Here is a 26551-nt window from a genome sequence, read left to right on the forward strand (position 1 = left end):
TTGGCGGTAGGGTGATATGGCATGGAGAGTATCCTCTTGATGCGCCATTTCTCAAAGAATTCGGTTGTTTTTTGACCGACGAACTGTCGTCCGCTGTCACAACTGATTTCTTTGGGGATGACGAAGCGGCATATAATATTTTTCCATATGAAGGCGATCACTTCCTGTTCGCGTATTTGGGCGTACGCACCTGCTTCCACCCACTTGGAAAAATAGTCAGTTAAAATTAATAGAAATCGTACCTTTCCTCGTCCCGCTGGTAGGGGACCGACTATGTCCATTCCCCATTTGATGAAGGGCCATGGGGAAGTGACCGAGTGAAGTAGTTCTCCTGGTTGATGTATCATGGGGGCATACTTTTGGCATTGTTCGCATCGGCGGACATATTCCGCTGCGTCTTTCTTCATAGTGGGCCAATAATAGCCGGCTCGTATTATGCAGCGCACGAGGGCACGGTTGCCTGTATGGGCACCACAATGTCCTTCATGTACCTCTTCGAGCACTGGCCGCGTTTGTTGCGGCCCTAGACACTTGGCCAGGGGTCCGCCAAACATCCTTTTGTAGAGCTCGTGGTTTATCAGGCAATACCGGGCGGCCTGTACGCGGAGCTTCTTGGCTTCTTTTTTGTTGAGGGGGAGTGTTCCATCCTGCAGATAGGATACAAATTGGTTGCGCCAGTCCCAAGTCAAATATAAAGAGAGTACCTCAGTGTGATCAATGGCTGAATGGAGGAGGGTGACCACGCTTTCTTTGTTGAAGTTTTTAGTGGCTGCGGCTAATTTTGCTAAGCCGTCTGCCTCGACGTTCTATGCTCTCGGAACTTGTTCGAAGCGGCACTCGTCGAACTCGGTCATTAACCTGTGGATTTCTGACTGGTATTTTTGCAACCTCTGCTCCTTGATTTGATAAGTCCCAGTGACCTGGTTCACCATGAGCTGAGAGTCGCAATGGAGAACAAGTCGTCGAGCTCCATACTTGATGGCTAGTTTCAAACCTGCAATAACAGCCTTGTACTCGGCTTCGTTGTTAGTCATCTCGGGGCATCGTATGGACTGGCGAATTATTTCGACCGTGGGGACCTCGAGAACGAGTCCCAGTCCCGATCCCGAGGCGTTAGCGGCGCCATCAGTGTAAAGAGTCCATAGGTCGGCATTGGAGGGGGCACGGCGTGCCTCCAATTCCGCCTCTGGTAGTATCTCCGCGCTGAAGTCGGCAAGTACTTGCGACTTGATGGCGTTTCTTGGATGATATGAGATATCGTGCTCACTGAGCTCTATGGCCCATCGGGCGAGTCTGCCTGATAACTCAAGCTTGTGCAGGATTCTTCTCAAGGGGAAGGTCGTCACTACCTTTATGGGGTGGCATTGGAAATAGGGTTGGAGCTTCCGTGAAGCTACGACCAATGCCAAAGCTAATTTTTCAAGGTGTGGATACCGTGTTTCGACGTCCACTAAGGTTTTGCTAATATAGTAAATAGGAGATTGTGTACCTTCATTTTCACGAACTAGGACTGCGCTGACGGCGACCTCGGATACGGCCAAATATACCAGCAGTGGCTCGCCTGGATTTGCTTTGGCTAGTAGTGGCGGTGAAGATAGGTACGCTTCAATTTCCTTAGGGCCTCGACGCATTCCTCATTCCACTGTAACCCTTTGTCCTTTCTCAGCACATTAAAGAACTTATGGCATCTGTCGGAGGACCGTGAGATGAACCTAGACAAGGCGGCTATTCGCCCCGTCAACTTTTGCACCTGCTTTTTGCTGTTCAGTATCTCGAGTATTGCGTCTATCGCCTTGATCTGATCTGGATTTACTTCGATACCTCGTTGCGATACGAGAAACCCTAAGAATTTTCCTGATGCCACGCCGAAGGCGCATTTCTCGGGGTTCAGTTTCATCCCGTATCTTCTCAATATCTCGAAGGTTTCTTTCAGATGGTCGATGTGGTCTTCTTTCCTTGTCGACTTTACCAGCATATTGTCGATATAGACTTCCATAGTCTTACCGAGCTGCTCTTTGAACATTCTGGTGACCAGTCTCTGGTACGTAGCCCCTGCATTTTTGAGCCCGAAGGGCATTACCTTGTAGCAGTAAGTCCCTTGGTGGGTGATGAAAGTTGTCTTCTCTTGGTCCTCCTCGGCTATCATGATTTGATTGTAGCCGGAGTAGGCGTCTAGGAAGCTCAGTAGTTCATGTGCTACAGTGGCGTCGATCAGTTGGTCGATATGGGGTAGTGGGAATGAATCTTTTGGGCATGCCTTGTTCAGATCAGTGAAATCCACACACATTCTCCACTTCCCGTTTTTCTTTTTGACCATGACAACATTGGCGACCCACTCGGGGTACTTTGATTCTCTGATGGAGCCGTTGGCCAGTAGCTCGTCTACTTCCTTATTGACCGCTTCATTAATAACGGCGTTGAATTTTCTCCTCATCTGTCGCACGGGCGGATGTAGTGGATCGACATTCAGCTTGTGGGTGGCGATGTCTCGCGGGATTCCCGGCATATCTGAATGGGAAAAGGCGAACAAATCTGCATGGTTAGTTAAGAATTCACAATACTTACTTGGGTTAGCGAGACCTTGCCCGATATAGGCTTTCCTCATAAGGTCGATTTCGTCCAATTGGACTGGGTCGAGATCTTCGACCGTTGCTTTACAAGATTCCACGACGTCGGGGTCTTTGATGGCGTCCGTTGTCAGGTTTACCTTAGTCCCCGACACGGCTAATTGCTATGCCTCCGCGCTCGCCCCCTTTAGCTGTTGGGTGTGGGCGCAGTCTTGGGCTATTTTGTAGCATTCTTGTGCGGTGCGTGGCTCGCCTCGAATACTGAATACTCCCCATGGGGTAGGGAATTTGATCACTTGGTAGAGGCTCGAAGGGACCGCTCGCATGGCGTGTACCCACGGGCGTCCTATGATGACGTTGTACGCCGTTTCTTGGTTCATCACGTGGAAAGTTGTTTCCAGCGTGACTCCTCCCGCTAAGACGGGTAGTGCTATTTCTCCGGATGTCCGTTCCACTGCATTGTTAAAACCGGTTAGTGTTATGCAGCGCGATATTACCCTATCCTCGAGTCCCATTTGTACGAGGACCCTTGGGTGGATAATACAGGCGCCACTTCCGTCATCGATCATGACTCTTTTAACGTCCGTATCAGCGATACGTAAAGTGATAACTAAAGCATCATAATGAGGGAAAGACAAACCATCGGCATCAGACTTATCGAAGGCGATACTATCTTCGAAGTCGTCATACCGTTCATGGGCTCTGGTCCGCTTTAGTCTGTGTGTGGTGGCGAGCTTGACGTGATTGATCACTGACTCGTCACCGCCTCCGACGATCATGTTTATTGTGCGCGCTGGGGAAGGTGGCTTCGGCGGCCCGTGGGGTTGTTCCCGTCCGCGTGCAAAGTTGATTTTCCCTTTGTCACTGAGTAACTCCCTCAGGTATCCTGGTTCATCATCCTGACCACCTCTTGCCGTAGGCCTATGCAGTCTTCGGTTTTGTGTCCTCGTTCCTGATGGAACTCACATAGGGCGTTTGATTTCCTCGTGGCAGGGTCTGATTTCATCTTCTGCGGCCAATGCACCTTGGTGCCCAGCTTCTCCAGTGCGTACACTATTTCTGAAGGAGATACACAAAAGTTATGGGCGGTTAATAAAGGGGGCGTACCTCTTTCATTTCGGAGTGGGGCGACGTGTCGCTGTAGCGCGTCTGTATGCCTTGGTGGCGGATGGGAGGATTTGGTGTATGGCTGATGTCGATCTCTGTTGGAGCGGGGGAGTTGTTCTCGTTGTCCTTCGTTCCGTCGATCTCTCCTCGTTTCCGAGTGTAGGGTCGGCCCATTAAGATCGCCCTCGTCCGCTCGTACCTCGACGCAATAGGCGTTGTGGATTTCCTCCCATGTGGTGGGGGGATATTTCATGAGGCGGCTCAGCAGCTTCTTGGTCGCCCTCGACCCATCTCTGCTTAGCCCGTTCTGGAAAGCAGCGACTGCCATACCTTCCGATACGTTTGGTAGACTCATCCTTACCCTGTTAAATCTTGCCAGGAAGTCCCTGAGTCCCTCTCCTGTGTTTTTCCTGACAGCGAAGATGTCGTTGACCCTGGACTCCGCTTTCTTCGCGCCTGCATGGGCTGTGACAAACTTATCCGCCATTTCCTCGAACGTTGATATTGCCTTAGCCGGTAGCTGAGAGTACCATGTTAAGGCCCCTCCTGTCAACGTCTCGCCGAACTTCTTCAGCAGTACCGACGGTACCTGTTCTTTCGATAGGTCGTTGCCCTTCACAGCGGTGACGTAGTGGACCAGATGATCCTCGGGATATGTGGTTCCGTCATATACCCTCAAGTAGGGTGGCATTTTGAAGGTTTTTGGGGTGGAGTGAGGGGCAGCTTCTTCAGTGTATGGTTGTTCCACGAACCTTCCCACGTCGCGTTTTGGTAGCAACTTGGGAGCACCGGGGATCTTGTCGACCCTCTCCTGATGTTCCTTCATCTGACCGCGGAGCGCTTTGTTTTCATTTTCCATTTCTTCCATCTTCTTTAGGATGGCTGTTAGCGTGCCATCGTTGGTCTGTGTCTCGATGGGTTTGTCATTTGCTAGTGTAACTTCCGGTTCACCCACGGCAGCAGTGGCACCTACCGTTGGTGTACATCCGATGTTACTTTGTGGTGACCTCTCAACCAAGCCACTTAGAGCGCTTGTTAGCCATCTTTCCAGTAGCTCTTTGACCGCTGAGGGTGCTTCCGTAACCGCAGATGTGGAAGCTCCTTTTTCGTGCAAGATCGTCAGACCTTCGGATGGGGAAGGTGAGATCTCTGCACCCGGTGTGATGCTAGGGGTTGCATTCAGGATGCCATCGTCACTGGCCTCGTTGAGAGGGCCAAGGAGATTGGTAGTGACACCCAATATAGCTTTCGATCTTGTGTTATTTTCGGCCATTTTCTGTTTTTGCGTGGTGTGGAGAATGGTAGTTGGTTGATCTCTAGGTGGATACTATGGTTTTGATTCTCGAAATCCCCACAGACGGCGCCAAATTGTTTGGCTCAAAAGTTAACAATATACTTTGTAAGCTAAAAAACAATCAAAAGTAGGAAAGGGGTAAATCGTAATCAAATATAATAATCCTAGAGATGCAAAGATGATAATATTGTTATAGATCTAGTATTGCAAAGAGACAATGTGAACTCAATAAGATACGTTCGTTTGAAGTAGAGATAGAGAGAGAAAGCCAGAAAAATGAGAGAGTTGTATTAGATCAGATGCCCTTTTTACAATGTGAATGTCTCCTTTATATAATAGGAGACCTTCCTCGAAAGAATCAAAAAGTTACAAAGATAGGTAACGTCTCCCTAGTGAAGACATTGAGTCCTAAACGATGTCGCTTTTGCCCCCACGGCCGAGTCGTACCCGCTACGTTGGCAGGCGTACACTTATTGGGCGTACCCACTGGCGTAGAGATGCTGAGAGTCAAATTTGACCCTATACAATGATAAAATTAAATAAGAAGTTTAAGTTAGATTATTTCTAAGTATAAAAAGATCATATGATTCTTTTTAGAATAGACAAAAAGAAAAGTGTGTCATGGTGAAGACATAATAATCAAGTAATAAAAGCTTGGTCTCTCTAAAAGCTTTGAGCTTTAGATGAGATGGGCGTCAGATAAAATCAACATGAAATTAAAGCAGACAGAGGTCTTAAGTTCGAGTGAGATCGCCGCCCATTATTAAAGAGAATTTTCAAGTATTAATTTGGCATGAAAAAGAATCAAGTTCGCACGTGAGCTTTTGCAGTCAGATGTGAATACTTGTCAAAAAATAAAAAAAAAGGAAAAACAGTTATTCAATAATGCTTAGGACATAAATTTATTCTTGTTGTGCTTTATAACTATCTGAAAAACTATAATCATCAACAGACAAATGTACTTTCCTTGCCCTCCTCTTCATCCATTGTATCACTAAGTGTTTTGCCATTTGTTTCTGGTACACACACAACAAAACAACCACATATTACTATGCTCAAACCAAACACACCAAAAGAATACCATTTGTTGTTCCTACCAATTGCTATGAGCATTGGACTGAAGGCTCCGCCGAGAACCATCGCTTGTCTCACCATTGCCACAGCCGAGTTCCTCACACACGTCGGAAAAAGTTCCAACGTGTAGATCAATAGAATGCTAAACGCTGTACACGCGCTAAAATATGAAATCAATTCAACCCCTATTTGCAATTCTTTGAATTTTCCTCCCTCAAATATAACACAACCTATGCTACAAATTCCACTTAGCATAGCAAATCCTAGTAATGAACCTTTCCTACTAAGTTTCCCAATTAGGAAAAGAATCAAAATGGAAGATGGCAATTCAGATAATGCATTCAATGTTATGCTTAAGTAGAGATTGAAATTTAAACTTCCAACACCTAATGGCATACCATAGTAAGTCATACCAATACCAAATCCAACACACATCACTGTTACTAGTCGACGAAAAGACCAATTTCTTTCCACTAACATCCTGATAGCTGAATATAGATCGACTGTGTTGTTGTCGAGTACTTCTTGATTTTCAAATTCAACGAACGATCCGAAGAAACTCAAGGTTAAACTGCTTCTTGTTGTTGGAGGTGCAATGCTTTTCAAAGTTTGGACAAATCCCTCTTTGTTTCTTCTAATATAAAGCCATCTAGGAGATTCAGGTACTATAAAATAGACTAAGAATGAGTATAAAATTGTAGGTAAACAAGTCCAAAGGTAAAGAATTCTCCATGTAGAATCTCTGTTTATAAATGCCAAAGTTGGTAATGAAATAAATCCCATAGTGAAACAGAGAAAACCAATGATTCCAACTTGGCCTCGCCATCGTCTTCCCACGAGCTCTGTGGACAAGACAAGCGCGCACGTGCCTATTGTAGCTCTTCCAAATCCAGAAAGAAACCTCAAGAATGAATACATCCAAATATTGGTGGAAAAAGCAGTGATTGATCCAGTAATGGACATGAGAAGACATGAAAAAACCAACATGTTTTTTCGTCCAAGTGACGAGTCAGCTAAGGTGGAGAGAAGGAAACCTCCTGTTAGCAAAGACGGACCTAAGAGTTAGGAACAGCGGCGAAGCCAGAAAATTCAATAAAGGTTTTCAAATTTTGAATGAGCTATGCAAGGGTATAGTCTGTTTTTTAATCAATAACAAGTAATATTTTACCATATATATAGTATAATTTTAAGGTGAAGGGTGTCAGTCGACCACTCTTGGACATACATAGTTTCGCCCCTGGTTAGGAGTGAGTACACCATAATATATATGCAGAAATCCTTGAAGAGTAGTATACATATTACTCCATCTGTTTCAATTTACGTAAATATATTTGACTGAACATAGTTTTTAGAAAGAAAGTAGTTTGGAACTTATAGTTTAAATATATCATAATATTTATGTGGCTATAATATCATGTCATTGAGAGTAAATGGAAACTCAAAGTTAAATTATTTCTAAACATAAAAATATACTCCTTCTCTTCCCAATTTATGTGGCAACATTTCTAGTATTTGGAAGTCCAAAAAGTTCTTCTTTGACCACTTTTTCTTATATATTTTGAATTATTAACTATTATGACTTATAAAACTCCATTTTTTTTGAATTTTTAAAATACATAAAATATCATTTCCAAATTTTTTTTTAAAAAGTTTACATCCAAATTCATACTAAAATTAAGTATTTTAATCCTTATATAAAGTAAAACAGATGAAGTATCATTCTTCTAAGAAAAAAATCTTGTGTAATAAAATGGAATAGATGGAGTAAAGTTAAATTAAATTTCTGAAAAACTCAAAACTTCGAATCTATTAAATTTAAATCAAGGATCCATCTCACACCTATAACTGAAAAATTAAAGTGGTTAAATAATGTGAGATAGATGGAGTAAATTTTTGACTCATATATTGAAACAACTCAGAATCTCGAATCCATCAAATTTAAATCATGAATTCGTCTCGTACCTATAAGACATCCTAGGAAGAAGGAAGAAGCAGGAAGGCCGGCGATGAGCGAGCGACGACATTGTAAAGACCACTCTGAAACAACTGAAATATGTGCTGGTAAATTCCATTCCCATGCATCCTTTGAAAGATTACAAAAATTGTTGTCAATGGAGGACGAAGAATTACAATGCCAAGATGGTTGTGCATCAGTAAAAACACTAATAAATGTTTGTTGAGCATCAAAAAACCAAGCAAGAGAGACAAATATGGCTTGTAAAAATTGAGTCCAACCAAATTCACCTATGCAACTTTCTATTGTTTCATCAAGAGATGATCCTGATTTTCTCTTCAATTTTTTATCATTATTTAGGAATGGTTCTGTTTTTTCAGCCATTTGATAAATGTATAATACATAGAATGTGTCTATATGTAATTATATATACAAAATATTTTATTTGCAGTCCTACTACGAACTGAGTAGGAAATGACTAGGAGCTGATGTATCTCTGACAAAGGAAGAGATCAAACATTGAAGCTTGTTGGACTGGTTTGTTTATGTTTTTACTTTTTTTCTTTTTTGGGTTATGGCCACACAAAAAAATTTCATTTTTTTCGGAAAATTTTACTTTTTTTTTCGAAATCAATGTTTAGCATAAAAATTTCAAATTTCACTTGAAATTGAAGTTCAGAATTTTTCGAAAATTTAAAAAATTCCAAAAAAAGCTATTTTTTTTTTAAATTTTCACTTCAAATTAATTATAAAAATTTAAAAACAGTTTCAAATTGTATTCATATAAAAACAAAATTTTAATTTTCAAATACCGTTTTCACTTGAAAGTTTTTATTTATTTATTTTTACTTTTTTCCGGAATTTTACAATTTCTTATGTCCAAAACGCCACTTATATTTCTACACTCTTTGGTTAAAATTAATTATCGAATCCTAAAATTTTGGTTTTTGGCTTGCCAATTTCAGTAATTTGGTTCAGTTTTGGATTTAAGAACATTGATAATTCAGTTTTTGGTTCGACTGTTCAATTTTCACAAAAAATTATCAAATAATGATGTAGGTTAAAAAAAATAAATTTTTATATTTGAAAATAATTTAATTTGAAACTTCTCAATTTAATGATGTAGGCATATGAATTTTATTTAAATTAAATTCATAAAATAATTTGGATCTTATTGGTCAAAATAAATATTATGGGCTAATATAATTGAATTATATATATATATATATATATATATANATTAGCTAGTTGTAGCTACCATTTACTATATTACTTCCTATAGCTATGTTTTTAGGTTTTTTAGAGTATATTCGATGTATTTAAGCTACTGTATTCATGTATACAGTAGCAAAACTCGGCGTGAAACAGGGGATTACAGCTAGATAATTATTGTATTCGACTGTATTCACGATATGTATTTGTGAATACAGTACTGTAAATAGCGCAATTCATGGTCTATTCAGCTGTTTTTAAACGGAAAGTGAACCAATTAACATAATAGACTCCTAATGTAACTCAACTAACTCAATTACATCACCATTAACCTGTATTTCACGCGAATATGCTGAAGATTTTTTTTTCGGACGATAAATAGAACAAAACAGAGCATCACCAAGTTTCTAATCCTTCCCTTTTCTGTTGATATCGTTCGTTGGTGCCTCTGTTTTCAACCAATAAAATTCGAGATTCATCTATAGTGCAAAAGCACATGACTACATACTGCAGATACATTTGAATACATATATACATCTGAATACATAAATTATATTAATTAAAAAAACATATGAATACATTCATGGAATACAGCGAGACAGTGAATACAATGAAATACATGGAATACAGCGAGATATATTGAAATACAATTGAAAAAAAGACAATGAATACAATGAAATACATGGAAATACAACGAGATACATTGAAATATATTAACAGAATCTTCAAGTTGCTCAGCCCCAAACTCCGTCGTCTTTGTTCAAGAACAACCCTAATGTCGTCTCGTCGAGAGGGCCGCGATTCTGACTCGAAACGCCACTGTTCCCGTTTCGATCAATAACCTAGTCCCGTTTCGATCTGTATTTGGGAGCAGCAGTTCGCCGTGAAGTACAAACACCACCAAAAGCAATGAAATCTTTCATCACTTTAACACGCTTTGCAATCATAGTAATGAGTTCGTGCGGCAATTCTGCCCAGTTCGCCATAGCAGAAGTGGATGGAAGAGGAAGGAAGATGTAAGGCGGCTTCTAGGGCAAAAATAGCAACAGGAGGATTGTAATGCTTCTAGGGTGTAAGGATTACAAGACAAAACAATTCGAGGGGATTTATTTAGGAGCGAAAATCTATCAACTTTAACGCTTACCACAACTTTGGAGCAAAAAATTAAAAATTTTGCGAGACAATGGAGATGAATCAGTGGAGAATCGTGATTGTATTCATGGAGAAAGACTGGAGTTGAGAGAGAGAGGGTGGAGAAAAATCTGAAAGAATGAGAGAGAAAAATAATACAAAGCGTATTTTATGGCTTAAGGGTAGGAGGTGACCATAAATAGATATTTGGGTATAAAAATCAAAAGGTAGCTAAGGAATATAATTTTTTAAAAGGGTATTTATTTAAAATAAATAAGGTATCAACCTTTGCTATATGAGGTAAAATTCCTTAAATAAAACAAGTCTTAATCCATTGGGCTAGCCTATTTAATTGGGCTACAAGTGATGAGTCCACTTCGTTAAGCCCAAGATGTCATCTTCCTAGAGGCCCAGTTTGGTGCCACGTGTCAAATGACGTGGCACGCCAAGTCAAACTAAAGAGCCAATAGGATCGTGCCACGTGTCAAAATGCCAAGCCAAACTAATAGGCCAATGAAATCGCGCCACGTGTGCAAGTGACATGTTCTGGCCAATCAAATGCGGCCTTGTCGCACTTCAATTTGATTGGTCGAAAAGAGTTTGTTCTTATCATAACTCTTCCCTCCCACAACTATAAATAGGGGACTTCATAACTCAGAAAAGACACCAGAAGTTATAACAAGAAGCAAGAAAGAGCTCGTGGATCAAACGCTGCAAATTCCTCCACAAGTTTCAAGCTTCAAGCAATCAAGTTCAAGCTCAAGAAGGAAGAATAAATCAAAGTTAAGTTCAAGTAATCAAGCTCAAGCTCAAGACGCTAGCTCAAGAACGAAGTGCATTATATTCCATGCTATTATATTACATTTAAATAAACATTTCCTCATGCTATTAGCATGTCTTTGCAATAGTCAGCTCGTTCTTATATAAGTCACCCTTGTGCCTCTTCCAGTGTTAGAAAAGATCTTATCGGATACAGACAAATATTACAGAAACAAGGCCGATAAGTTTCTTTCTCTTAACTAGGTTTTTTGTTCTTTAATTACAAATATCACTACCCTTATCCTGTTTGGCATCTCACCCGCGTATGCCAACTACAATTTTTTCCTCTTAAATTATGTTGTTAAGAGAATTAACTTATTTCTCCCGCTGCCGAAACAATTTTCTTTTCCTTCTTGAAGTGTCTTTTTTAATTACTTGGTTAGTGATTAAATTAATCTTACACGAATACGTACGGTATGCTGTTAGTATCGGCAAACAGTTTGCTAGTTGTTGTTTTTGTTTATGTGCTAATTTTCCTCAAATTTGCACTTAATAACGAGAGTGCTGAGATTTTCCTATTCGCACAAAGATTAATTTAATCAGTACACAAGTATTAAAAAGACAAGGAAAGAAAGTTGTTTTTGCAGCGAGAAATTAAACTAATTACCATACTGATAATAGACAGTTCAACATTGTCATTACGTATGGGATACCCCAGAAATACCGATTTCTCACAATCCTTCACAATGTGAACCTAAATTTCATGAAAAAAATAAGTTAATCCTTTTAACAACATAATTTAAGAGAAAAATAGTTGTAGCTGAGATACGCAGGTGATATCCCAAAAAGGATAAAGGCAGTGATATTTCTTGTAATTAAAGAACAAAAAGTAAATTAAGAGAAAAAAAACTTATAAGCACTGCTCTCATTCTTTTTGGCCTCTCACCAACTTTTTTCTTATCTCATCAAACGTTATTTTTTGTAAAATCATGCTGTTAAGAAGATTAATTTGATTTCTTTTTATTGAATTTAGGATCACAATCAGAAGGGTCGTGAGAACCTGATCTACCAAAAATTTCTACGTAATATCATATATTATGACAATGCTGAAATGTTTATTGTCAGCATGTGTAATTAGTTTCCAGCTCCAAAAATAAAAAAATTTAGTAAAAATAGCACGGTCTAGCAAGTTTTCGGACTGGTCATTCAAAAATAGTCAGCGTTCACCAAGTCAATGAAAAATACCCACTATTTGCTGCAACAGAGACCGGTCCAGCATAATATACTGGAGATTCGAGCACTTGTGTATGAACATTCCAGCATATTATACTGGACCGGTATACGTTGCTGGAACTCCAGTATATTATGCTGGAGTTCTAGTGTACTTATGCTGGAACTCCATCATATTATGCTGGAGTTCCAACATACTTATCCTGGAACTCCAGTATAATATGCTGGAGTTCAAGTATAATTATGCTGGAACTCCAGCGTAATATACTGGCGTATTTTCCGGGTTTCGAATAGTATTTTCGCTCAGATTAATCTTCACATAAAAAGTAGCTAAATTTCGATTACTTTTGAAACTGGGCTATTTTTGAACGACCACTTATAAATTTGGCTATTTTTGAATTTCTCCCTTAATTTAAGTGTCTTTTTAATTATTGGCTTACTGATTAAGTCATAGTAAGACGAAGATGTTAATTTAACACCTAATTTATTTCTTCTTAGTATTTCTTTTCTTTTTCCTTAACAGTTTTTCTATTCATACATGTATACACAAGTCATCGGGACAAAGATTGCAAAATACAAATGAAGTGGATCAATTGCGTATTTTTCCCCCTAATTTACTGTAGATTTCATCTTCTATTGGCCTCATTTGGTCATAGTGCAGCATATCGTGTATGCGGTTTATTATAAGATGACAGCTTCAATGAGGGAAATTGATACCCTCTAAACTAGAGCTTTTCGGGGCGAATTCGAATTTAGTCACACCAAATATGGCACCTGAGATTGCAATAGTGGTAGCAATGTAACTCTAACAGTAGTAGTAGTAGATGTATATCAATGAGTTTCTTGCTTAAACAGTTTATGGTGTACCTAACTGACTTGGGCTTTGATCAATCGATATGTGTTTCAACAGTTTGATTAAATTTAGGGTGAAATTCAAAAATAGTCAGATTTACAACTGGTCGTTCAAAAATAGCCCAGTTTCAAAAGTAATCGAAATTTAGCCACTTTTCATGAAAAGAAAAATCTGAGCGAAAACCCTGTTCAAAACTCGGAAAATACGCCAGCATATTATGCTGGAGTTCCAGCATAAGTATAATTGAACTCCAGCATATTATACTGGAGTTCCAAGATAAGTATGCTGGAACTCCAGCATAATATGATGGAGTTCCAGCATAAGTACACTAGAACTCCTGCATAATATACTGGAGTTCCAGCAAGTATACCGGTCCAGCATAATATACTGGAGTTTGGAGCACCGATGCTCCAGTCTCCAGTATATTATACTGGAGCCAGCAAAGTATACCGGTCCAGCATAATGTGCTGGAGTTCATACACAGGTGCACCGAACTCCAGTATATTATGCTGGACCGGTCTCTGCTGCAGCAAAATAGTGGCTATTTTTCATTGACTTGGTAAACGCAGGCTATTTTTGAATGACCAGTCCGAAAATTGGTTATAGCGTGCTATTTTAACTTAAATTTATTGACATTGAATTACAAGATGATATTATATCAAATTAATGTAAAGATCCTCCGTCACTTCATTGGTTGGACAGAGGCATCAAATCCTTTATTGCTAGATATATATACATATATTGCAGTCTCATTTATGCTTGCTGCATTTTGTTTTCCATTATCATGAATCTGGAACTTCTCAAATTCAATAACTGAGGACACAGACTTTGTCAAGAGGAGCAAGGGGGTTGATTTTCGCAACAACATGAACTACAGTGTACTCACTAAAGGTAGAGGTCCCAACAAAATGGTATATGGGGCATTCCGTTGATTAGGGGCGGATCCAGTGCATCAGTTACGGGTCCCCGTGAACGGTTCACGGTGAACCCAGTAACTTTTGTTTAGATCCGGTATTTGTACTGAAAAATTTATTAAATGTATAAGAACATTTAGCTTGGAACTCAGTCCAATAATCCAGTTATTATTGTATATTTACCTGAGAACCCATAAACTTAAAATTCTGAATTCGCCTCTGTCGTTGATTGTTCACCTAGAATCATTACTCCTCAGTCAGTGTTAACACTTAAGGGGCTGCACATATTGCTTTCTTCTGATTTACATTGACCACAATGTGAACACAGGAAGAACATGGACTCCTAGAGCAAGTTATGTTACTCCCTCTCCAACACTCTACACAATCCTAAATATCCACAAAAATCAAAACCAATAAAACAACAAAATCTATTTAGTAACCATTTTTGGTTTTAGAAACGATCAATGAATCAATCAATTGAAATAACATACACTGATGCTTCATGTCCAAGAATGAGAGGAAAGACTGAGTTTTGCTCCTACAATTTCCGAAGGAGTTGACAGAAAAAGTCGACCCAAACAGATAGTGGTATTTGCTGGAAAGTAGGAAAGTTTTTTAGATTGTAACCAGTTCTTTATTACCTTTGTAGCGTAGGAAAGCATAGAGGATCTTAAGACGAACTTCCGTTGTTTTTGGAGGTGCCATCTCCACTTCCTCGATCAGTAACTGTTTTCCTGGCTCCGATGCCATAGCAGCTGAAAAAACACATCATCATTAGCTCAAGTTACTACCGAAATTATCAAAAAGAAAAAGAAGACCAAGAAAGTTTACATTATGTATAAGAAATGGAGTGAAACAAACGTCGTACCTTTGCAATGAATGACTTGCCCCACAATGCTTGACATTTGTCTTCTTGATTTCCTTTACTGATCACTGAAATATGAAAACTTTATGTTGAGTAGAAGTTTGGTTGTTTTCTGAATACCAAGTTGGATTTTCTTGAGGTGTGGTTAGTAGATACTAACATTTATGAAGATAAAATGATAACTCTGGTATTTTTTCTTCTTTTGTGTGCATATGTAGCAATTTTAAGTCCATAAAGTATCGTGTTGATGAGAGGAGACGTACAAATGCACATTGATCGAAGATGTTGCCTTGTTTAACAACCTTGAGTAAACAAATAAGACATGAAGTTTGAGCAGTCAGCTGAAATCAAGGCAGGAAAGGAGAAGGTATTGGCTATAAACAAAGTCGTCGAAGACTATCTCCTACTAAAACCTGCCTATGTTTAAGATTGTTTTGTTCTAAGAGAGGCTTATCTGCTCTTTGTCTTGTAGTTATCAAATTTGTTCATCTTGTATGTTTCGCCGCAGTTGTCTCTGCTTTGTCAATTTGTATCTCGTCTGAAAAAGGTACCATTGCCAGCTGCTCATTTACTCAGAACAATAAGCAACTTTATGACTTGGTGAATTTCAACAGGTGGATCAGTGATATCAAAAGTGAAAAGCGCAAAAAATCTCTAAGGTTTGTTGGGGCTTTAGGCGCAAAGTGCAAATAAAGTGTGAGCTTCAATGAAGGAAGGCGCAAATGAAGAAAAACTACAAATATGTATGTGTAATCCAAGACTAATATCTATAAGCATGAATACCAGATATATGGACAAAGAAATTGAAGAAAAATTATGATAAGTGAAATATCAATTGTTTATTGTCACCTCTTCAGGATTAAAAGCATGCTTTAGAGCCTTGACAACAACAACTGAAGTGCGCGGTAAGCGACACGAAGAGCTCAACATGTTTTGAGCCTTGCTTCAAGGCTTAAGCGTGCTTTAAGCACGCCTTTGATAACACTGAGGTGGATGAATTTCAATTAAGCTAAAACTAAGTTCAGTTGCAGATATGAAACCAACTTCAAAAAGAAAGGAGAATTTCTACAAGGACTTGCCACTTGCCAGCCAGCTGCTTCTGATTTTGGCAACACTACAAGTGCTAATTAGCAAACTAATGAGCTGACAATTTTAAATTTGAAGTTTAATGTTGAGTTAAGCAGCCAGGGCAGGGGTTATATATACAACCCGGTGCACTAAGCTCCCGCTATGCGCGGGGTCCAGGGAAGGGACGGACCACAACGGTCTATTGTACGCAGCCTTACCCTGCATTTCTACAAGTGGCAGTTTCCACAGCTTGAACCCGTGAAACAGGAGGTCATGTGACCAGGTTGTCACGTGTTCGAGCCGTGGAAACAACCTCTTGCAGAAATGCAGGGTAAGGCTGCGTACAGTAGAACCTTGTGGTCTGGCCCTTCCACGAACCCCGCGCATATCGAGAGCTTAGTGCCCGGGCTGCCCTTTTAGAGCTATCTGATTTCTGGGGCTTTTGCTTTGATAAGGATACACTGAGTGCTGCTCCATTACCTTCTTATTTCTTACCATCCCAGTGGAACAAACTAACTGATCTAATCTGGTTTGCCTTCCAAATATGCTGTCTTTCCTAGAAGCAATAAGTGATCAAATGTTCGAGATGTCATATTTAAAAAACGAGCCTTCATCTTCCAACAAAATCACACATAGTACTGACACTCAAGGTATGCAACCTCTATAAGATTGACACTATAACACAGGTATATATGAAGAACAATACAAGATAATCAAATCAAAGACAGATTTCCTTTAAATAATCATTCGGTATCAGGAATTAGGGCCTAAATCAAAGGCCTTGCGCCTATCAAAATCTTTGAATATACTGTCAAAGTTCTTAGGCTCATTAGAAACATACAGAAAAAAGAGGGTATGCGTCTCAATCGATCAATCAAAACAGACTTAGTAATCAGTAGTAATGTTACAGTATAAGGAGACGGGGATTTCCGCTAGCTGCATAATAGACCCCAGCATGAGAGCATGACTACAACAATTTGCTAAGAAAGAACTCCGTCCACTCTGTCTGTGCTTTTGTTGCAGTTGCCTAAGCAAGTGTCAAATTCAACACATCTGCCAGAAACAGCCATTAAACAACCATAAGATGCAAATTAAGACACTAAAACATCACATTGGAGTTTGTTTCTACTTACATCAATAATGATCTCTACACGGTTGCATCCTTCATTCTCTTCAACTTCTTTCTTAATTCTCACAGCTGAAGCCACCAGACATTCATTGTTGCCAAACAACCCGTGCTTCAACTTAATCTGTTTCAGCATTGGAATATCTGTGAAGCTAAGGGGGATCTCCTCGAGATACCTGGACCTTTTTATAACAAGTACAAGATTCCATGTTATTGCGACAAGCACGTGCTTGACTCACCACTGCCAGAATCATTCATTAAACAACCATTAGATGCAAATTAAGACACGAAAACATCACATTGGAGTTTGTTTCTACTTACATAAATATTGAGGTGAATACGGTCGCATCCTTCATTCTCTTTAACTTCTTCCTTAATTCTCAAAGCTGAAGCCACCAGAGATTTACGGCTGCTGCACCTCATCAACTTAATCTGTTTCAGCGTTGGAATATCTGCAAAGCTAAGGGGGATCTCCTCGAGATACCTGGACATTTGTATAACAAGTGTTTCAAGCCGGGGAAAAGATTCCTCTGAGGCATCCCACCTTGAGATACCTAAGTTCATAAGTTTCAACAACTTGAGTTTAGGGAACGTGATATCTCCAAGGCACCACTCTCCGGAATGAACAAAATACCTATCCTTTAATTTGAGATACTCCAGTCTTGGTAGTCCTGCAATGGAGAAAATTGCGCTTTCTATCCGAGCCCCGCATAGTAACAATTTCTTTATATTTGAAGGCAAGTGTAACTTGGGTACAGGGAACAAGTCAAAGAAAAGGCGAAGTGATTGAAGCTGGTTAAGACTCTCCAATTTGGGACAAATCTTTTCTTCATCAAAATCATTTCTCAAAAAATAGATTTCAAGTTCTTGAAGATTAGGACACCTCTTTACTAAAACATTTAAGCATTCAGCATCGAGTGTAAATTCAACACCCCTTAATATCCTCAAATTTTCCAACTTAGAGGATTCTTCAAAGATCTGCTTTTCCCAAAAGAAACCAGTTTCAATAAAATCTACATGCCTTAATTTTTTCATTTTCCAAAAGTTCGCTGATAACTGCGTACGCATTAAACACTTGAGAATTAAAGTTTCTAGATGGGGAAGATGTGATTTTCCATCAAAATCGAATTTATCTGTGAAAAGTGCGACGTACTTGAGGTGAATTAGTGGTTTCAACATATCTAACGACAATCGACCCATGTTATGGGTACTCAAATCCAAGACCTTAAGAAGCCTCATAAAATTAATAACCTCATTGATGGGAATATAAAGATTCTCCTCTATTGGTGGTTATCAGTGACCTCAAGTGTTGGTGGAAAGGCTTCCGCATTTTGGATGCAAACATGGAAAGCTCATTACTGAAACTGAAGCTGACTCGACTTTCCTTCAAATCGGAAGGTAGAATGTTCCCCCTCATTGCCAACATAAACTTTTCTTCTCTACTCATCTCCAAGCAAAAATGAAGCACTACATCATGAACCTGGCAGTATTTGACTTTACCGTTACATCTTCTCCTTGAAACCATTACAACATTACTGCTAATGAGATCCATCAAGTAACCTTCAGCTGTCTCTTCCATTAATCTCCCAGATTCCATGTTCTGCACAAAGCCTTCCGCTATCCATAAACTTATCAATTTAGACATTGGGATCCTTTCGTCCTCTGGAAACATCCCCATGTAGAGAAGGCAAGGTCTTAAATAGTCGGGTAAGTTATCATAACTTAACTGCATAGTTGCCCGACTATAGTCTTCAGACTCACGGTCAAGATAGGAAAATAGAGCTTTTTTAACCTCATGCCACCAAGATATTTCCATTTTCTTCTTTTTGATTATCCCAGCTACCAAGACAACCACTAGGGGCAACCCTTTGCATCGTCTTGCAACATCTAGACTCACATCGTGTAGTTCAGGTGGGCAAGTTTCATTTGTAACACTTTTTTCTGCAACAATTCCCTACTCTCTTCGGGTGTGAGGAATGGAAGGAAATAAAGATCAGTATGGAGCTTGACATGTTCACCCACTTTCTCAAGACGAGTTGTTACTATAATTCTACTTCTATTTACAACATCAGGGAAACAAAGTCTTAAGTCATCCCATACCATAAAATCCCACATATCATCCAAGACAATGAGATATCTCTTTCCTATTAAGCTTTTCCTCAACATGTCAGCTAGTTCGCCAACCTCATCTACTTTGTCCTTGGAACCGGTAACTTGATTGAAAATCTCTTGTAATAGCACTCTCCGGCTATATGTTTGGGAAATAACGTAGAATGCTCGAACATCAAAATGATAAACAATGATGTCATTATTGTACAACTTTCTAGCACAAGTTGTTTTACCTTGTCCCCCCATCCCAACAATTGGGATGACATCTAGCTCATTTGTCCCTCGTGTCAGATACTGAATTATTCTTTTCGTGTCATTCTCAAAACCAACTATCTCCTCATCATTCATAAGATTGCTATGTTGAGTAGGCAGATGTTTAGATGGCTCTACCATAGAGCAGGGCTTAAGCGCAAGGTTCTCCGACCACATCCTGGTCACCTCTATACTAATATGGTTGATCTCTTTTAATATTATAGGAAGTGAGCAAAAAATATACCAAAGAGCATTACACTGAGCACGAATAGAGTCAATGGAAACTTCAGCTTCGTAAGCCAAATTGATAGTACGCCTCCAAAGATCTTTAAGAATTTCATGTTCATGCTGAACCTTTGCAACATCTCTGAAAACAGATGTTAGATACGAGAAATCTTTCTCTAAAATGACAATATGAGGTTTCAACATGAAATCTAAACATGTTTCAGATTTCAACATCTCATTCAATTTCCTTAGGAGCGAATCCAGAAAGCTCAATCCACCAACGGTGGGAAACTGAGATGGCCTGTATTTTAAGGATTTGTAGTACCTCTCTAGTTGTGCCTTTAGATCTTCAATTTTCTCCAATATCTGTATCGCGCCAAGATCAATCTTGCTCGCATCATCTTTGATTGCCGATCCTGAAAGAAGCTGCATTTGAATTACACAAAGCATGTCACCCACAAGAACTCCAACCTTTTCTAAGACTTCATTCAACCTATTACCATTAATAACATGATTTGGTATATCGCCGAGAAAAACTAACAAGAACTCTATTGCCACATCAATGTTTCGAGCAGAGACAAAAGTGGGAAAGTTATCAAGATTTTTATCTCTAAGATACACCAGAAGACAGTGGAGTTGATATGAAAATCCTTTTGGTAATTTCTTATCCTTGAAAGTTCTTGATTGAGTAAACTTTGAGGCCTTCAGTTCACAAAGAAAAACCTTTTTCATTTCCAACTCCACTATCACAACCAAGCATAGTAGATAACGAGGCTTACTCTCGATATTAGATGTATCATCTCCATCCTCTTTAATCCAAAGAGCAAGGCAGAACTGTCGCACATTGTCAGCCATGAACTTTATTCGGGCCTGCATACCTTCCAACTTCTCACGGTCGACATAACCATTTACCTCTGCACTATATAAGTATCTTACAAACCTTATTTTGTTTTGAATGACTTTGACTTGCCTTAAGTATCTATCTATCTTCTGCAGGATATTAATTTTTTCCGCGAAAAAAGTGACAGATCGAACCAAGTATCTTGGTACATCAATTAGATTCTGGTCAAGGTAATCCATATATTCCAACACATAGGAATCATTCAGCTCAAAGTTGTATATTAAACTGGTACCGTTATCTTCACTGAATTCCTGCAACTCTGATACTAGCCTTTCCACATAAAAACTAGTTTTGTATTCACCTGGAATACCACCAAAAACTGAGTGAAGCATTTCCGCAATCAATTTGGCCTTCTTTCTGATTTCTACTAAGGAATCAGGCAAAAGAGCATGAGGGTACTTTATAAAGGTTCTCAAAAATCTCAGCTCCATTTCAAGTGTCTCAATCTTGACAACATTCAGATCACCTCTACTCTTAATATTTCTCAGGTGATCTAACATATCCTCAATGTCGTTATGCGCCATCTTCCGTAGATAAATTAAAAAAGTAGAAAACCCCTGCACTCTTGTCATATTAATCTTCACTAAGAGGGAAATTTTATTAATGTCTTTTAATACTACTATCATAAGCTATAATTCTTGTGAAAGATTATACACATTCTGCACATTTTTTATTATGAAAAATTTCACAAACTTCCCTTAGGTTTTGACATATTGCGCATATCTCTTTTGCGATATCAAATATATTATACGAACTTCCCTTATTTCATATTTTTTGAGGTAAGTAACTAGTAAAAAAAAGGGCAACCTGATGCACAAAGCATCCCGCATGCACACAGGGTCTGGGGAAGGGCCGCACTCAAGGAGGTGTGATGTAGGCAGCCTACCCTGATGTCCACGACTCGAATCCGTGACCTATAGATCACAAGGAAATAACATGACCGTTGCTCCAAGAAGGTAAGTAACTAGTAACGAGATGATTTATAGCCACATAAATATCTAAGTTTTATTTTAAACCATAAGTTTCAAAAGTTTTTTCGTTTAACTCTATGATCAGGCAAACACTATCACATAAATTGGGATGGAGAGAGTAGTAGTTATTAAGACCGAAGCTAAATGGATTCATGTAGCTCTTCTAGCAATATAAGAACTAGACTTGTAGAATGCAAAATGAAACCAATTTAGCACTACTAAAAAATTTGGAATTAACTACGAACTTCATTGCTAATCTGTCGCTAAATCGCTCGTAGCTAATATGGTTTTTTGATAATTCGTCGTTAAATAGGATTAATGATGAATTTTTCTGTTTAACTACATAATTTGTCCGTTCCTAATTCCTAGGGAAAGAAGATAAGTTAACACAAGTTCAGTTCCAAGTCTTACAATCAATCAAGCGTGCTTTTGTCTTCTTTTGTAAATCCAATTTCTGATACAATATATCCTAAGAGGAAGCACAAGAGATGAACATTAAAATTATAAAATTCAGGAGTAAATAAAAGAAATCACAGAAATGATCATATCAACAAATAATGATGAAAATTTTAAAATTTAACCAAATATAAGGCCCAGAATTTTCGATATATCTATATGTAGGAGTATAATGTTTCTAAGTGTTGCTGTAGGAGAAAACTACCTAATGAAGAAGCTCGGAAGGAGGAAGATATATGTTAGGTTCAGTGGATAAATAATTATCTTGAAGATTTCCTAAATATATCATAAAGGAATATGAAAATAAAGTATCACTACAACAAATTTGGTCTAAGACCACACCAATTTTAGACAACGCCTAAAAAGCGTGGCCAAATATGTATGTAGCAACGCTTTCTAGGGGGTGGTCTTTGCTAAGAGCTTTTGGCTACGACTTTTAGGCAACACTTATAAAGCGTTCCCTTTGACAGTATAGACTACGTCTTTTAAGTATTTGCCAAATTATAAAATAAATAGCAACGATTATCCATATGTAATGCAACGCTTTGGGAGCGTGATTGTTAATATTTGTAGAAGCAAACTCTATATAAGCGTGCCCTAAATATTTTCTAAAAATTCCTGCTATAATTTCCCCCTAAAATTTTTACTGAAAAATTATGCCCTAAAATATTCGCTAAAACCTGTCTCTCATGTTCACAAGAAAATCTCCTTTTTTTCTTCCTTAAAATTCTATAATCAAAGTTGAGGGCTCTTCTCGTATCTTTTAGCAGATTGATTGAAGCAAATTAGAGTGAGTTCAATTAAATCTATTGGGTTATGTGGAAATCGCTTATGGAGATGCTAAACTTTGTCTCGGTTATGTGCCATCCGATTCAATTGGGAATCTCATTGTTTAGGGTTTACTATCGTTTATCAAAACTTGGATAAGATGACTGCTAATTTTGAAATTAAGCTCTATTATTTTGTGATGGGAGGTTATTATTCTTGAAAGGTGAATGCTCTTCTTCTTTCATACAGTATTTGCTCTTTAGAGCAGGTTGAAATAATTGGGGATTTCATTGTTTAGGGATTACAGCCGCATCCAAAAACTTGGGTAAGACGACTTCTAATTTTGAAGTTAAGCACTATTAATTCGTGATGGATGTTATTATTCTTGAAAGGTGAATACTCTCTTTTATCATACCACTAACACTTACAAGATCTTATTTTTTATCTTGCATTTTTTGCTTTAGAAGCCTGCGAATATGACAGTTTTGTTAGATGATGAGTTCATATTATTTTTATGCGTATTTGAATGTTGACGATGTCTGCATTTTTGTGCCTATTCTCCAGGTGGTGGAAGTAATTTATTGTTGATTGAGGAGTATTCATCTGATACACTCGTCTATTGAGGTAAAGTGTAACTGTTAATATCCACTTCCAGTGTGTTGTTGTTCAATACCAAAAAACTATTCATTTCCAATGGATATTATCAAACAACTATTTATCAGTTGCAAGGGACAAAGGTCACGATATAGATGTACGTATGTATGTGGAGGATTGTTGCTTAGTTGCTAATATCCTTGATGTTTAAAAAAAGAAGACAAATTAAGATTAGCAACTTCTTACCGCCTGATCTGTTCTTTTGATAGAAATTTTTTATAGCTCTTCCTTCTTAGTTTCCTGGTATTGAGGGTTATTTAGCTTTGGTTAAAGCCAATAATGTGCATGATTCAAATGAATTTTGGGCTTGAAATGACTATGATATTTTATGGATATGTTGAAAGCATGCTTTGAGCTGTTATTACAGTGTTCTTTTTGTGTGTTTTGGGGAGTATTATGCTAAAATATTTGAAGATTTGGTTAGGTCCTATGCTTGTTTAACTCAGTTTAAAGAATCTGTTGGGTTAGAAATATTTGGTTAAAGATTTGGTTAGGTCCTATGCAGTAATTGAAAATCATAAAATTCCGTCGGAAGTTCTGGTAGTCGTATCCATAGAGCAGCATACGTTAGTTGAACTGCGGACGCAATAAACTTAGGCTCCCAACGGCGAACAGAAAGGAAGTGGTTTAGTATGAACCAGGGCCCTTCATGTAAAGCTTTACACAAATTTTCCTCATAACGAAATTTAATAAGAAAAAAATTGCATCCCAAGTCTATAAGATGAATTTCTTCGGATGGCTTCCATAGGGTTGTTAGTTTAATTTTTAGCAGTTAGTGTCTAACCATTTGCTTGGTCAGTGAATCTTGTTAATGATCTTGGAGTCAAATTATCAAGAGGCTAGATAAATGTATAGATGGATAATTATCCACTTTGAGCTGATCTTTGAACTTAATCATTTGTTGCATTTATTTTCTTGTTAAATAGTGGCAATCTTCGGACTTCTAGCAGTTTTAACTCCCCAAGGGATACAGGGCGACTCTAGGTTCAAGGCTCCAATCGTTCATGCACTTTCGTAGAGGTAATCTCAACTAATAAATCCTAAAAGCTTTTCCTTTTTTATGTTCTGGCGACTTCTTATTGTCCATATGTTTTGTTACTTGAATCATTCCAACGTAAGGTTACATTTTGATCTCGTAACATTTATAATTTTTTCTCTATTATTATAATTTGTTTTGGCTCTTTTGCATATGTATATCTCATACATATTGGACAATTTTGGCATCTTATGAATGTGCTGCCATTATTATTTGAAAGTAATGAGTTCATCCTTCATACTAACTCACATGTGAAACTTGATAATCTTGTGGGAGGGTTAGTTAGCGAATAGTGTATGGGTTATGAGGCCAACATCTTCTATATTCCTCGGGATCAATCATGATCTAATTCTTGAAAAGGTATTTTTTTTTTGATTGTTTTGGTTATCGTGGCACGCTACACCTATTTTAGGTCAATTTTGGATAGTGTAGGAGCTATGTTGCTCGGACTCTCCGAAAATATCATCGGCTGCATTTCGGATCCGCCAAAAGTAGTGCATTTTTTGAGGATCCGACACGGAAGCGGCATCATTTTGAAAAGTCCGCACAACATAGTGTAGGAGCAAATTTGACTCTTCTTTCTACTTGAGTAAAGGATTAGACACCATTCGTTTAGAATTATATGGACAAGTGCCTAAAATATAGTCTAAAATTCTGAAAAGATTGTTAGCTAGGGAAAACTTGTCAAATAACATGTACTAGTATTATTATCAGCTAACATTGAGATTGGAAAATGATCTAAGTAGAATTGGGAGAAATGAAGATGTAAGCCAACTAGTAATATAAGAATGACTAAATTTTTATTTTAAGATAAGTGATCAAAGTTATTTAACAAAAAAGAAAACTAATCAGGTTGAGTTGGGAAATAAAAAGTAAGTTGAATTGAATATAGATGATTAACTAATTGACAATGCAAAAATACAAAGGAATGCTGGTGATAAAGCAAAAATATAACCGGCGGCAATGCTGATGAATATTTAGTAGTATAGTATATCTCTGCTAGTTTGGGTTAGGCTTAATCCTCATATTTTTAGCAGATATCTGCTCTTAGGATATTGTTTGGTATTTAAGTTTTTGAGGGAACTCTGCTATGTTACGCTAACTCTGCACTTGTACACTTTTAATTTCTATCTGATTAATAATTTTATTTTGCATATGTAGGGAAGTTCTGGCGAGCAATTGGAAATAGTGGCCAAAGACAATCTCATCTATGGGAATTTAGTGATGACATTGGACAGTTAAAATTTTTGTATTCATGATATTATAGTAGTACGTTTGGATTTGTAAAGTTGAAATACTAGCATGCCACTTGAAACAATTTGCTTTATGCATTAATGTAGTACACGAGATTTATTCTCTTTTGAATTATTCTTTTGTTATCTTCTTATTAATTGAGTGCTTGAGATTTTCAAACTTAAAATGTGATAATAGGATATATACAAAAATATAATTTATTAACCACAAAAGCATGGCTGGTACAAATAAACAAATTAAATATTTTATAGCTTAGAAAAAATTAACACACTTCAAAAGTGTGGCTATAGGGATTGAAATTTTCATGGCCTATATAACAGCAAAAGCTACACTTGAAAGGCGTAGTCTAAAGAGTAACTAAAGTCACGCTTTTAATGTGTTGCATAGTACCCGAAAAGCGTAACCTGATGAGCGTGGCCTTTGTTTCTAAAGGAACATTTCCAAAGCGTTGCTTTAGGTCAAAGGTTACGTTCTTTTAGGCCACCCCTCGAAAAGCGTTGCCGTAGACCGAAAAGTGTGGCCTTTTACTAAAGGCCACACTTTCGGATTGTTTAGGCCACACTTTTCAGGTGTGGTTAAAGGCCTAAAATGTTGTAGTGTATGGTCCAGCCTATTATATATGAGCTCTGAATTATAGCATTATCTTTCCTAGTTTTTCAGTCCGGTATTTGTTTTGGAACTCAATTGATTTGAATTTCAGAACTAATATGCGGGCTCGAGCCAGCATTTGCAGAGCATTGAAAAATAGTCACTATTTTACTGAAACACGGA

The 26551-nt window shown here is 38.3% G+C and overlaps 1 protein-coding gene, 1 long non-coding RNA gene and 1 pseudogene across 4 annotated transcripts; 1 reads left to right on the forward strand and 2 right to left on the reverse strand.

Annotated features, from left to right (window-relative positions):
• Positions 5831 to 8387, reverse strand: LOC109232452 (organic cation/carnitine transporter 3-like). The gene is made up of 2 exons (XM_019398230.1): positions 8005 to 8387; positions 5831 to 7079 (listed from the first exon to the last, which is right to left on the reverse strand). The coding sequence occupies exons 1-2, from the start codon at positions 8378 to 8380 to the stop codon at positions 5914 to 5916; spliced, it is 1542 nt and encodes a 513-aa protein (XP_019253775.1). The 5' UTR covers positions 8381 to 8387; the 3' UTR covers positions 5831 to 5913.
• On the reverse strand, positions 17283 to 21165 carry LOC109232820 (annotated as a pseudogene).
• Positions 22596 to 25894, forward strand: LOC109232453. Of its 3 annotated transcripts, XR_002068970.1 has the most exons (5): positions 22596 to 23059; positions 23135 to 23228; positions 23401 to 23460; positions 24417 to 24510; positions 25688 to 25894. It is a non-coding gene; the product is annotated as an uncharacterized LOC109232453 (long non-coding RNA). The 3 variants fall into 3 exon arrangements; XR_002068968.1 differs by having other exon boundaries at positions 22599 to 23228; XR_002068969.1 differs by having other exon boundaries at positions 22599 to 23161.

The sequence above is a fragment of the Nicotiana attenuata genome, chromosome 9 (assembly GCF_001879085.1).
Source record: "Nicotiana attenuata strain UT chromosome 9, NIATTr2, whole genome shotgun sequence".
NCBI classification, from domain to species: Eukaryota; Viridiplantae; Streptophyta; class Magnoliopsida; order Solanales; family Solanaceae; genus Nicotiana; species Nicotiana attenuata.